The 14,897-nt window shown below is 39.4% G+C and overlaps 1 protein-coding gene across 1 annotated transcript in view; it reads right to left on the bottom strand.

Moving 5' to 3' along the window:
* FOCAD (focadhesin) overlaps positions 1–14,897 on the bottom strand; it is a 1,237,844-nt gene that overhangs the window by 127,623 nt on the left and 1,095,324 nt on the right. The window contains 1 exon segment of the mRNA XM_053702659.1: positions 11,046–11,121. Within this exon segment, the coding sequence (XP_053558634.1) occupies positions 11,046–11,121 (76 nt within the window).

Here is a 14,897-nt window from a genome sequence, read left to right as displayed (position 1 = left end):
CTTTTTAAAAGCATTTATTTTTTTGTTAGCTCAAATATGTATTGAATTGCATTCGCTGTACACAACCCTTGAAAAGTCTCTTGAATTACCTTATTATTGGGAAAAATATAAACTAGTTGCTGCAAATATCAACCAATCACTGTGCAGCATCTAAATGTGTCAATATTCTGTATTACATGGAATGGTGACAAATAATAATAAACCTGATCTTTGCTCATTACGCTCTCTCTTAGCTAACAGCACATGAGCAGCCATAACATCATGACAAATCCCATATGGTATTACGCCTTACCTGAAGTGCCAGTGCTGATGTGAAAGCTAAACAGTATTTACACTAACACACACAACAGAAGACAACTGACTAGTGAGCACTGTCTCTAGGAGAAGAATAGAGCAAGGCCACGCCAGAGGCTTTAAGGATTACCCTGGGTTTTCTTGCTGCTGTTCAGTTCCTGGTCTGAGGAATATACTGTAGGTGGACAAACCTTTCCATTTTGTTAAATTAAGGTGCATATTGTGGCTTTATACTTCATTCTTTAATGCATGAATCTTATGTTTATTGTGGGTAAAATAAATGCTTGTGGCTCAGAGATAACATATTGTACTTATTCCCTACAGCATTAAAGGGATAGTAAACACCAAAGATAGATAATCCCTTTATTTACCATTCCCCAGTTTTGCACAACCAACATGGTTATATTAAAGGGACACTGTACCCAAAAATTTAATTTCATAATTCAGATTGAGCATGAAATTTCAAGAAAATTTTGAATTTACTCCTATTATCAAATTTTCTTCATTCTCTTGGTATCTTTATTTGAAATGCAAGAATGTAAGTTTAGATGCCGGGCCATTTTTTGTGAACAACCTGGGTTGTCCTTGCTGATTGGTGGATAAATTCATCCACCAATAAAAAAGTGCTGTCCAGAGTACTGAAACCAAAAAAATGCTTAGATGCCTTTTTAAAAAAAATGATAGCAAGAGAACGAAGAAAAATTGATAAAAGGAGTAAATTAGAAAGTTGCTTAAAATTGCATGCTCTTTCTGAATTACAAATGAACAAATTTGGGTTCAGTGTCCCTTTAATATACTTTTTACCTCTGTAATTACCTTGTATCTAAAGCTTCTGCTGACTGCTTCCTTATTTCAGATCTTTTGACAGATCTGCATTTTAACCAATCAGTGCGGACACACAAATAACTCCATGTGCATGAACACAATGTTATTTATATGAAACACATGAACTAATGCCCTCTAGCTGTGAAAAACTGTCAAATGCATTCAGATAAGAGGCTGCCTTCAAGGGTTTAGAAATGAACATATGAGCCTACCTAGGTTTAGCTTTCAACTAAGAATACCAAGAGAACAAAGCAAATGTAATGATAAAAATAAAATGTTTAAAATTACATGCCCTATCTGAATCATGAAAGTTCAATTTGGACTTTACTACCCCTTTAACATTTTTTTATTGGTGCCATGTTGTTGTTTTTTACTTTTTTGTGTATAATTTTGCTATTCACAACAAACACACTTTGTTCTATGCAGAGCATACACAGTTGCTGAGCATATCATTCTGTTGCTAAAAAGTGGTTTGGGAGACAACTACAAGTTACAACTATTTTTGCAGAAAAACAAAGAGCCACAAGTGCTGACAACAAAACAAATGGGTGAGGGAGGTAGTAGTGACTTATTTATGGTCAACAAACACTCAATATAGGATCAGTTCTGTGAGATATACGATACGGTTAAAGGGACACTGAACCCAAATTTTTTCTTTCATGATTCAGATAGAGCGTGACATTTTAAGCAACTTTCTAATTTACTCCTATTATCAATTTTTCTTCATTCTCTTGGTATCTTTATTTGAAATGCAAGAATGTAAGTTTAGATGCCGGCCCATTTTTGGTGAACAACCTAGGTTGTCCTTGCTGATTGGTGGATAAATTCATCCACCAATCAAAAATGGCTGTCCAGAGTCCTGAACCCAAAAAAGTTTAGATGCCTTCTTTTTCAAATAAAGATAGCAAGAGAACGAAGAAAAATTGATAATAGGAGTCAATTAGAAAGTTGATTAAAATTGCCTGCTCTATCTAAATCACGAAAGAAAAAAATTGGGTTCAGTGTCCCTTTAAGATAATCAAATGTCAACTTGACAGACAGAGGACCAATTGTTTGAAACAAGATTTGCTCTTTCAAATCAGTCATTGCAACATATGTGATAATTTTGTACAATATGTCTATATTGTATTCTAGGCGATGACCTAATCACAGGTGAATGCTATGCCCATGACAATTTCCAACTACCTAGAGGGGCAAGAGGTCATTCATATGGAAGTGTGTATGTGGTGTATGCTGCTTTTAGGGGATACAGGCTACTTATACAGTAAATACAGTAGGTAGCTGCCATTTTAAAAATAAGACTACCAACCTGAAAAGCACTGGGCCTCTCTTTGGAAGGAAGAAGCTTCCCTACTGTGTGCCTATTGCTGGTCATGTGCGCAGTGTAGGAGAGGTGCTCTGATGGACTACTGAGACAGGTGATCACATCACAGTGTTGATAAATGACATGTTAAAGCAAGGGGCAGAAAGGGGTTTTATAACACCCCCCATCCTCACCAATGAAAGGAAAATACTTCAAGAGACAACTACAGTGTGGTTGTGTAGAACATAAAATATATATAATATCTGACGTTTGTCAATGTGCACATGCCTAAGGAAATTTGATCTTATATTGCACAATCTAATACCTTCAATATTCATCGGTAAAATCTCAACTTACTAGTGCTAAATAACAGAATTTATGTTTACCTGATAAATTTCTTTCTCCAACGGTGTGTCCGGTCCACGGCTTCATCCTTACTTGTGGGATATTCTCTTCCCCTACAGGAAATGGCAAAGAGAGCACACAGCAAGAGCTGTCCATATAGCCCCCCCTCTGGCTCCGCCCCCCAGTCATTCGACCGACGGTTAGGAGAAAAAGGAGAAACTATAGGGTGCCGTGGTGACTGTAGTGTATAAAGAAAGAAATATTTTCAAACCTGATTAAAAACCAGGGCGGGCCGTGGACCGGACACACCGTTGGAGAAAGAAATTTATCTGGTAAACATAAATTCTGTTTTCTCCAACATTGGTGTGTCCGGTCCACGGCTTCATCCTTACTTGTGGGAACCAATACCAAAGCTTTAGGACACGGATGAAGGGAGGGAGCAAACCAGGTTACCTAAACGGAAGGCACCACGGCTTGCAAAACCTTTCTCCCAAAAATAGCCTCCGAAGAAGCATAAGTATCGAATTTGTAAAATTTGGCAAAAGTGTGCAGAGAAGACCAAGTCGCTGCCTTACATATCTGATCAACAGAAGCCTCGTTCTTGAAGGCCCATGTGGAAGCCACAGCTCTAGTAGAATGAGCTGTAATTCGTTCAGGAGGCTGCCGTCCGGCAGTCTCATAAGCCAATCGGATGATGCTTTTCAGCCAAAAGGAAAGAGAGGTAGCAGTAGCTTTCTGCCCTCTCCTCTTACCAGAATACACAACAAACAAGGATGATGTCTGTCTGAAATCCTTTGTTGCTTCTAAATAGAACTTTAAAGCACGAACCACATCTAGATTGTGTAACAAACGTTCCTTCTTTGAAACTGGATTCGGACACAGAGAAGGAACAACAATTTCCTGGTTAATATTCCTGTTAGAAATGACCTTTGGAAGAAAACCAGGCTTGGTATGTAAAACTACCTTATCTGTATGGAAAATCAGATAGGGAGAAGAACACTGCAAAGCAGACAATTCAGAAACTCTTCTAGCAGAAGAAATAGCAACCAAAAACAGAACTTTCCAAGATAGTAACTTAATATCTATGGAATGCATGGGTTCAAAAGGAACCCCCTGAAGAACTGAAAGAACCAAGTTTAGACTCCATGGAGGAGTCATAGGTCTATAGACAGGCTTGATCCTGACTAACGCCTGTTCCTTGGAATTTTAATTTTACTCCAAGAGTATCCCTTGGATCTGCACCAACAGATATATTTTTGCCATATCTTATGGTAAATTTTCCTAGTCACAGGCTTTCTGGCCTGAACTAGAGTATCTATAACCGAGTCAGAAAATCCACGCTTAGATAGAATCAAGCGTTCAATTTCCGAGCAGTCAGTTGGAGAGAGACTAGATTTGGATGTTCGAATAGACCTTGTACTAGAAGATCCTGCCTCAAAGGTAGCTTCCATGGTGGAGCCGATGACATATTCACCAGGTCTGCATACCAAGTCCTGCGTGGCCACGCAGGAGCTATTAGAATCACCGAGGCCTGCTCCTGTTTGATCCTGGCTACAAGCCTGGGAAGGAGAGGAAACGGTGGAAACACATAAGCTAGGTTGAACGACCAAGGCTCTACTAATGCATCCACCAGTGCCGCCTTGGGGTCCCTGGATCTGGATCCGTATTGAGGAACCTTGGCGTTCTGGCGAGACGCCATCAGATCCATATCTGGAATGCCCCATAGTTGAGTTAACTGGGCAAAAACCTCCGGGTGGAGTTCCCACTCCCCCGGATGAAAAGTCTGACGACTCAAATAATCCGCCTCCCAGTTGTCCACTCCTGGGATGTGAATTGCAGATAGGTGGCAGGAGTGATCCTCCGCCCATTTGATGATCTTAGATACCTCTCTCATCGCTAAGGAACTCTTTGTTCCCCCCTGATGATTGATGTACGCTACAGTCGTCATGTTGTCCGACTGGAACCTTATGAATTTGGCCTTTGCTAGGTGAGGCCAAGCCAGGAGCGCATTGAATATCGCTCTTAGTTCTAAAATGTTTATCGGAAGAAGAGAATCTTCTCGAGACCATAGACCTTGAGCTTTCAGAGAGTCTCAGAGAGTCCCAGACCGCGCCCCAGCCTAAGAGACTGGCGTCGGTCGTGACAATGACCCACTCTGGTCTGCGGAAACTCATTCCCTGAGACAGGTGATCGTGAGACAACCACCAGCGGAGAGAATCCCTGGTTACCTGGTCTACTTGAATCTGGGGAGACAAGTCTGCATAGTCCCCATTCCACTGATTGAGCATGCACAGTTGTAATGGTCTTAGATGAATTTGAGCAAAAGGAACTATGTCCATTGCTGCAACCATTAATCCTACTACTTCCATGCACTGAGCTATGGAAGGCTGAAGAATAGAGTGAAGAACTTGACAAGCGTTTAGCAGCTTTAACTTTCTGACTTCTGTCAGGAAGATCTTCATTTCTACAGAATCTATTATTGTTCCCAAAAAGGGAACTCTTGTTGACGGGGACAGGGAACTCTTTCCTACGTTCACCTTCTTTAAGTCCACGGTAGTCATATATTGACCCTCCTGGATTGTTGGTAAGATCGTCCTAATAGTTTCCATTTTGAATGATGGAACTCTGAGGAATTTGTTTAGAATTTTTAAATCCAGAATTGGCCTGAAAGTTCCCTCTTTTTTGGGAACTACGAACAGATTTGAGTAAAAACCCAGACCTTGTTCCGCTGTTGGAACTGGGTGTATCACTCCCATCTTTAATAGGTCTCCTACGCAATGTAGGAATGCCTGTCTCTTTATCTGGTCTGAAGATAAGCGAGACATGTGGAACCTTCCCCTTGGAGGAAGTTCCTTGAATTCTAGAAGATACCCCTGAGAAACTATTTCTAGTGCCCAGGGATCCGGAACATCTCTTGCCCAAGCCTGAGCAAAGAGAGAGAGTCTGCCCCCTACTAGATCCGGTCCCGGATCGGGGGCTACCCCTTCATGCTGTCTTGGTAGCAGCAGCAGGCTTTTTGGCCTGTTTACCCTTGTTCCAGCCTTGCAATGGTTTCCATGCTGGTTTAGGCTGGGAAGAGTTGCCTTCTTGTCTGGAGGCCGCCGAGTTAGGATTCGGTCCGTTCCTGAAATTGCGAAAGGAACGAAAATTAGATTTGTTCTTAGCATTGAAAGGCCTATCCTGTGGGAGGGCATGTCCCTTTCCACCAGTAATGTCTGAAATAATCTCTTTCAATTCCGGCCCGAAAAGGGTCTTACCCTTGAAAGGAATATTAAGCAGTTTATTCTTGGACAACACATCCGCCGACCAGGATTTTAGCCAAAGCGCTCTGCGCGCCACTATTGCAAAACCTGAATTTTTCGCCGCTAACAGCCAATTGGAAAGCGGCATCCAAAATAAAGGAATTAGCCAACTTTAGTGCGTGAATTCTGTCCATGACTTCATCATATGGAGTCTCTTTTTGGAGCAAATTTTCTAGTTCCTCGAACCAAAAATATGCTGCCGTGGTGACAGGAATAATGCACGAGATTGGTTGGAGAAGGAAACCTTGCTGAACAAATATTTCTGATATTTTGAAAAAACTATGAAGGCAATGTCCGATTTTAACAAAATTTGGACCCCAGAGTCCTAATGCCTTGAAAGTATTGCACACCAAGTTTCAAGACTTTAACCCTTAAAATGAGCAAACCGGAGCTATTTGTTCAATTTAACAATTTTAATACACCACAATCACTGCCACAGCCTTGCTGCGGCTTTTTACCTTCCCTGAGAGTTATTCAGCACTGAAATAAACCTTCCAGAGTCCGTTTTAGTATGCCACAGGACCCCTCACATGAAGCTGCATGCACTGCCATGGAAATAAACTGCGCAATTGAGGCGCGAAAACGGGGCCTCCTTCCTCTGCATACCAGAGTGAAGGGGCCTTTCTGACTGAAATAGTAGTCTAACTAAATGCCAGGCGATAAAAACGTTCCCAAAAGTGCTTTTAATTACACAAAACACTCTAAATGCCATTAAAATATGAAATAAATCAATCGATTTAGCCCACAATAGTGTCAACCAGTATAGAGCCCATTTGTAAGCCTTAATCTGTTATGAGTCTAAGAAAATGGCTTACTTACCCCTTAAGGGAAAACTGACAGTCTTCTAGCATTAACATGTCTTGTTAGAAATATGACTGATCATACCTTGATCAGAAAAGTCTGCAATCTGTTCACCCCAACTGAAGTTCTCTGGGCTCAACAGTCCTGCGTGGGAACAGCAATTGATTTTAGTTACTGCTGCTAACATCATACTCCCACATACTCTTTACCATCCCCGTTCAGAGCGGCAAAAAGAATGACTGGGGGGCGGAGCCAGAGGGGGGGGCTATATGGACAGCTCTTGCTGTGTGCTCTCTTTGCCATTTCCTGTAGGGGAAGAGAATATCCCACAAGTAAGGATGAAGCCGTGGACTGGACACACCAATGTTGGAGAAAACTTCTTTTTTTTTAACTTGAGGCCACTGTTTTAGTCTTGAATACAACTGTGCAAGACAAACTTGTATACTTTTTTAAAAAAAAAAAAAAGATGAGACCATAAGAACAACTTGCAGATCACAATCTAACTATAGGGCACACCTGAACTACATAGACCAACAACATGTCTAGATGTGATTTCACGTGCAAATCATATAATTGTTAAGAACCATTTGCTGTTCTAGATCTGTGGATACTGAAGACTAAATAAATCGATCTGTTGTTTATCACTCTTGGACTGTAATAGATATTTTCTAATATCAACTAGCTAACTTACAGAGTCCAGTAAGGTTTGGTACCACAAGTCAGAAAAATCTTTCTTTAGGTCAGTTGACCAAAGCTTTGGCCTTTAAATCTTTGACCCATATAGATGTTTAAATACTGTGGTACTTTGCTCTAAGTACCACTGCAACATAGAACAAATGGTTTTGTTTTTTTAAAATTGCCCCCTATAGATTTGTGATATAGATTTTGTGACTTCACCTATAAATTACCTACATGATACCACAAAGAGCTTTTTTTTAAATACTGCCACCTATTGGTATGTGATTTCCAACATTGTACCACAAATAGCATTGAGATTTTTTTTCTACAGTTGTTTAGCTACAACAGTTCGCATAATGATGGCTTTACTAAACTTATGAAGGTGACCCAGGTAGTAAGCAAAAAGGAGGATTACAATACAACTGAGCCATTTTATCAGGAATGGGCAAATGTTTTTCAGTTTGGCAGGAATATTGGAAACTTGTATCAAGTGAGGATGCGTACAAGTCTGCTTTCGCTGAAGTAAAAGGCGCAGGCTCACTAATATGGAGGATATCGATAACAGCTTAAAGGGACACAACCCAAATTTTTTCTTTTGTGATTCAGATAGAGCAAGCAATTTTAAGCAACTTTCTAATTTATTCCTATTATCAATTTTACTTTGTTCTCTTGCTATCTTTATTTTAAAAAAAAAATGATTTTTTTTTTTTTTTTTTTTTTGGTTCAGTACTCTGGACAGCACTTTTTTATTGGTTGATGAATTTATCAACCAATCAGCAAGAAAAACCCAGGTTATTAACCAAAAATGGGCCGGCATCAAAACTTACATTCTTGCATTTCAAATAAAGATAGCAAGAGAATGAAGAAAATTTGATAATAGAAGTAAATTAGAAAGTTGCTTAAGATTGCATGCTCTACCTGAATCACAAAAGAAAAAAACTGGGTTCAGTGTCCCTTTAACCCCTTAATGACCACAGCACTTTTCCATTTTTTGTCTGTTTGGGACCAAGGCTATTTTTACATTTCTGCTGTGTTTGTGTTTAGCTGTAATTTTCCTCTTACTCATTTAATGTACCCACACATATTATATACCGTTTTTCTCGCCATTAAATGGACTTTCTAAAAATACCATTATTTTCATCATATCTTATAATTTACTATAAAAAAAATTATAAAATATGAGGAAAAATGGAAATAAAACACACTTTTTCTAACTTTGACCCCCAAAATCTGTTACACATCTACAACCACCAAAAAACACCCATGCTAAATAGTTTCTAAATTTTGTCCTGAGTTTAGAAATACCCAATGTTTACATCTTCTTTGCTTTTTTTGTAAGTTATAGGGCCATAAATACAAATAGCACTTTGCTATTTCCAAACCATTATTTTTCAAAATTAGCGCTAGTTACATTAGAACACTAATATCTTTCAGGAATCTCTGAATATCCATTGACATGTATATATTTTTTTTTAGTAGACATCCCAAAGTATTGATCTAGGCCCATTTTGATATATTTCATGCCACTATTTCACCGCCAAATGCGATTAAATACAAAAAATTGTTCACTTTTTCACAAATTTTTTCACAATCTTTTGGTTTCTCACTGAAATTATTTACAAACAGCTTGTGCAATTATGGCTTAAATTATTGTAAATTATTCTCTGGGATCCCCTTTGTTCAGAAATAGCAGACATATATGGCTTTGGCATTGCTTTTTGGTAATTAGAAGGCTGCTAAATGCCACTGCGCACTACACGTGTATTATGCCCAGCAGTGAAGGGGTTAATTAGAGAGCATGTAGGGAGCTTTTAGGGGTAATTTTAGCTTTAGTGTAGTGTAGTAGACAACCCAAAGTATTGATCTAGGCCAATTTTGGTATATTTCATGCCACCATTTCACCGCCAAATGCGATCAAATTAAAAAAAACGTTAATTTTTTCACAATTTTAGGTTTCTCACTGAAATCATTTACAAACAGCTTGTGCAATTATGGCACAAATAGTTGTAAATGCTTCTCTGGGATCCCCTTTATTCAGAAATAGCAGACATATATGGCTTTGGCGTTGCTTTGTGGTAATAAGAAGGCCGCCAAATGCCGCTACGCATCACACTTGTATTATGGCTAGCAGTGATGGGGTTAATTATGTAGCTTGTAGGGAGCTTGCAGGGTTAATTTTAGCTTTAGTGTAGAGCTCAGCCTCCCACCTAAAACATCAGACCCCCTGATCCCTCCCAAACAGCTCTCTTCCCTCCCCCACCCCACAATTATCCCCGCCATCTTAAGTACTGGCAGAAACTCTGCCAGTACTAAAATAAAAGCTATATTTGGGCTTTTTTTGTGTGTGGCATATTTACATATGCTGCTGTGTAGGATCCCCCCTTAGCCCCTAACCTCACTGATCCCCCACCAAGCAGCTTTCTAACCCTCCCCCTCTGCCTTAATGGGCGCCATCTTGGGTACTGGCAGCTGTCTGCCAGTACCCAGTTTAGTAAAAAAAAGTATGATTTTTGGGGGTTTTTTTGCCCTTTTCTGTAGTGTAGCTTTCCCCCCCCCCCCCAAGACCAACCCCCCACCCCTTCAGGAACCCTTAGATTATTATTATTATTTTTTTATTTGTTTTTTTTTTTAACTTTTCTTAACCTTTTTTTTCTGCAGTGTAGCGGTTCCCTCCCGCTCCCAACCCGTGCACGCGCCCCCCCCCCGCCCCCCGTGCACGCGCGCGCTCCCGTGCGCGCCCCCCGTATGTCCCGTACCCGATCCCGCCCCCCTCCACACCACCCGGCACATCGATGGCCGCCCACCCGCCTCCCAGACTTGCTCCCACCCACCAACGATACCGGCCACCGATGTCCGGTGCAGAGAGGGCCACAGAGTGGCTCTCTCTGCATCGGATGGCCAAGGGGGGTTATTGCAGGATGCCTCGATATCGAGGCATCACTGCAATAACCGGAAAGCAGCTGGAAGCGAGCAGGATCGCTTCCAGCTGCTTTCCAGACCAAGGACGTACGCCACACGTCCTCGGTCATTAACTGTATTTTTTTTGAGGACGTGTGGCGTACGTCCTTGGTCATTAAGGGGTTAAGTAATAGGTAGTGGCATGGACAAGTAAAAAGATGGGCTTTAACTCAGTTCCTCAGAAAAAGGCATAATGTGGTATGGCGTGTCTAATTGCAGAAAAACTAACACCAGGAATCTATGGAACACAGATTAGGAAACTATGATATATTTTATAGGCACCCACAAATAAAAGCAGCAGTGTAATAAAAGAAAGCAATAAACTATCTTGGGCTAAAGCAACCCTATTTGACACTATGCTTATTATAAATAAAAGGTGTTTATTAAAGCGCACACTCAAACCAGTGAAACTAATTATTTTACCTATGACGACCCACAGAGCGAATGTACTTAGTGGCTTCACAAATTAGTGTATCAATTTCTTAGGTTAACAGAAGTTGAAGAGATCTGAGAGATCTGCCACACTATATTTTACATACCTGAGTTATTGATCGGATCACTTCATTAAGTTTGTTTTGAAACTGGGAGGACTGGATAGCTTCAGATTTCAGCTGGGGAGAAACATAATATATAAGTTTTACAATTTTGGTAATTAACAGATATTAAATGGAGAAATGGGTACTATTATATGTTATTAAATGTTCAAGGTATCTAGGAATAGAAAAAAAAATGAATGGTAAATCTTTTTCGAGCACTGCAAGTTATGTTCCCAGGAAACTTCCTTAGAAATGTTCAGTCAACTTTTAACAGCTTTATATGGGTCCAGAGTGTTATATCCAACCCAATTACATTAATTGATTCTCATAATTATGTGCTTCATGTAGGAGAGAGAGTTCTTAATATGTGACATGTAACACTATATAGATCTTTTTTTGCAAGTTTGAATGATGATATTTTTGGAAGTAAATATGTTGGGATTTTCCCTACCGCTTTCCTTATTACTCCACATTATTGTAGGACCTACAAATCAAAGCATTTTTATGGAGGGTTGTCCAGAAACAGCACTTTTTAGACTATTGCATATCCTATGGCCTTATTGGGTTAACAAAGAAATGTTGTTATATTGTGTATTAATGAATTTCTGTTTTTTATAAGCTTGCATATTATTATTAAGCTTTTTATTTATTATTTACATAAGAAATGTGTATGTGTCTTGCACCAAAGCTAGATAAGTTATTTGATTTTGAGTTGTTGAATTAAAGTGCCATAAAACATTTTGAGTTATGTGCATATTATTAAAGGGTTAACTGAGGTAAAACAATGTGTGAAAAAAGTGTAAAATAAAGCTTATAAGTATTTTAATAAAATTTCCAAAAATCTGCAAAATTACTTAGTTTAGTTACTGTGTGCATTATATATTTAGAAACTTATGTTAGTTCATACTGTTTTATGTCTCATTAAAAGGGAGCTCTATTTGTACTGTGTGTATGTTTCCGAGGCTTACCACAGAATGGATATTTGTTGTTGTTTAGTCGTTTATGGGCTCCACAATTACAAATTTGACTCAACCCATAAAAGTGCCAGTCTAGACTGTGCCTCTTTATGTCTCTAGATTAACACTACATCCTTTAAAACTAACGCCTAGATTTAGAGTTCTGCGTTAGCCGTCAAAAGCAGCGTTAAGGGCTCCTAACGCTGCTTTTTACCGCCCGCTGGTATTTAGAGTCAGCCAGGAAAGGGTCTAACGCTCACTTCCAAGCCGCGACTTTTCCATACCGCAGATCCGACTTACGCCAATTGCGTATCCTATCTTTTCAATGGGATATTCCCAACGCTGGTATATAGAGTCTTGGCTGAAGTGAGCGGTACACCCTCTACCGACAAGACTCCATCCGCAGAAAAAAGTCAGTAGTTAAGAGCTTTCTGGGCTAACGCCGGTTTATAAAGCTCTTAACTACTGTGCTCTAAAGTACACTAACACCCATAAACTACCTATGTACCCCTAAACCGAGGTCCCCCCACATCGCCACCACTCTAATAATTTTTTTAACCCCTAATCTGCTGCCCCTAACATCGCAGACACCTACATAATATTTATTAACCCCTAATCTGCCCCCCCCCCCAACGTCGCCGCCACCTACCTGCACTTATTAACCCCTAATCTACCGACCGGACCTTGCCACTACTCTAATAAATGTATTAACCCCTAAAGCTAAGTCTAACCCTAACACCCCCCTAAGTTAAATATAATTTTAATCTAACGAAATAAATTAAATATTATTAACTAAAGTCTTCCTATTTAAAACTAAATACTTACCTGTAAAATAAACCCTAATATAGCTACAATATAACAAATAATTATATTGTAGCTATTTTAGGATTTATATTTATTTTACAGGCAACTTTGTATTTATTTTAACTAGGTACAATAGCTATTAAATAGTTATTTACTATTTAATCGCTACCTAGTTAAAATAATTACAAAATTACCTGTAAAATAAATCCTAACCTAAGTTACAATTAAACCTAACACTACACTATCAATAAATTAATTAAATAAAATACCTACAATTAAACCTAACACTACACTATCAATAAATTAATTAAATACAATACCTACAAATAAATACAATGAAATAAACTAACTAAAGTACACTATCAATAAATAAATTAAATCAATTAACTACAAGTACCTACAATTAAATAAACTAAACTAAATTGCAAAAAATAAAAAAAGATTACAAGAATTTTAAGCTATTTACACCTACTCTAAGCCCCCTAATAAAATAACAAAGCCCCCCAAAATAAAAAAAATCCCTACCCTAATCTAAAACACAATTTATGCTTACCTGATAAATTTATTTCTCTTGTGGTGTATCCAGTCCACGGATCATCCATTACTTGTGGGATATTCTCATTCCCAACAGGAAGTTGCAAGAGGACACCCACAGCAGAGCTGTTATATAGCTCCTCCCCTAACTGCCATATCCAGTCATTCGACCGAAAACACGCAGAGAAAGGAGAAAACATAGGGTGAAGTGGTGACTGTAGTTTAAATGAAAAAATTACCTGCCTTAAAATGACAGGGCGGGCCGTGGACTGGATACACCACAAGAGAAATAAATTTATCAGGTAAGCATAAATTGTGTTTTCTCTTGTAAGGTGTATCCAGTCCACGGATCATCCATTACTTGTGGGATACCAATACCAAAGCTAAAGTACACGGATGAAGGGAGGGACAAGGCAGGTACTTAAACGGAAGGTACCACTGCTTGTAAAACCTTTCTCCCAAAAATAGCCTCCGAAGAAGCAAAAGTATCAAATTTGTAGAATTTTGAAAAAGTATGAAGCGAAGACCAAGTCGCCGCCTTGCAAATCTGTTCAACAGAAGCCTCATTTTTAAAGGCCCAAGTGGAAGCCACAGCTCTAGTAGAATGAGCTGTAATCCTTTCAGGAGGCTGCTGGCCAGCAGTCTCATAGGCTAAGCGGATTATGCTTCTTAGCCAAAAAGAAAGAGAGGTTGCCGAAGCCTTTTGACCTCTCCTCTGTCCAGAGTAGACAACAAACAAAGCAGATGTTTGACAAAAATCTTTAGTAGCTTGTAAGTAAAACTTTAAAGCACGAACCACGTCCAGATTGTGTAATAGACGTTCCTTCTTTGAAGAAGGATTAGGACACAAGGATGGAACAACAATCTCTTGATTGATATTCTTGTTAGATACCACCTTAGGTAAAAACCCAGGTTTGGTACGCAGGACTACCTTAACCGTATGGAAGATCAGATAAGGAGAATCACATTGTAAAGCAGATAACTCGGAGACTCTACGAGCCGAGGAAATAGCTACCAAAAACAGAACTTTCCAAGATAGAAGTTTGATATCTATGGAATGAAGAGGTTCAAACGGAACTCCTTGAAGAACCTTAAGAACCAAATTTAAGCTCCATGGGGGAGCAACAGGTTTAAACACAGGCTTGATTCTAACCAAAGCCAACGTCTGGAACATCTGCCAGACGCTTGTGCAAAAGAATAGACAGAGCAGAAATCTGTCCTTTTAAGGAACTAGCTGACAATCCTTTTTCAAAACCATCTTGGAGAAAAGATAATATCCTGGGAATCCTAACCCTTGGATTCACACCAATAAAGATATGTACGCCATATTTTATGGTAAATTTTCCTGGTGACAGGCTTTCGTGCCAGTATTAAGGTATCAATGACTGACTCGGAGAAGCCACGCTTTGATAAAATCAAGCGTTCAATCTCCAGGCAGTCAGTCTCAGAGAAATTAGATTTGGATGGTTGAAAGGACCCTAAAGTAGAAGGTCCTGTCTCAGAGGCAGAGTCCATGGTGGAAAGGATGACATGTCCACCAGATCTGCATACCAGGTCCTGC

This window comes from Bombina bombina, chromosome 2, assembly GCF_027579735.1.
Source record: "Bombina bombina isolate aBomBom1 chromosome 2, aBomBom1.pri, whole genome shotgun sequence".
NCBI classification, from domain to species: domain Eukaryota; kingdom Metazoa; phylum Chordata; class Amphibia; order Anura; family Bombinatoridae; genus Bombina; species Bombina bombina.
Note: the sequence above shows the minus strand (reverse complement) of the source record. Positions and strands in the feature narration are given on the sequence as shown.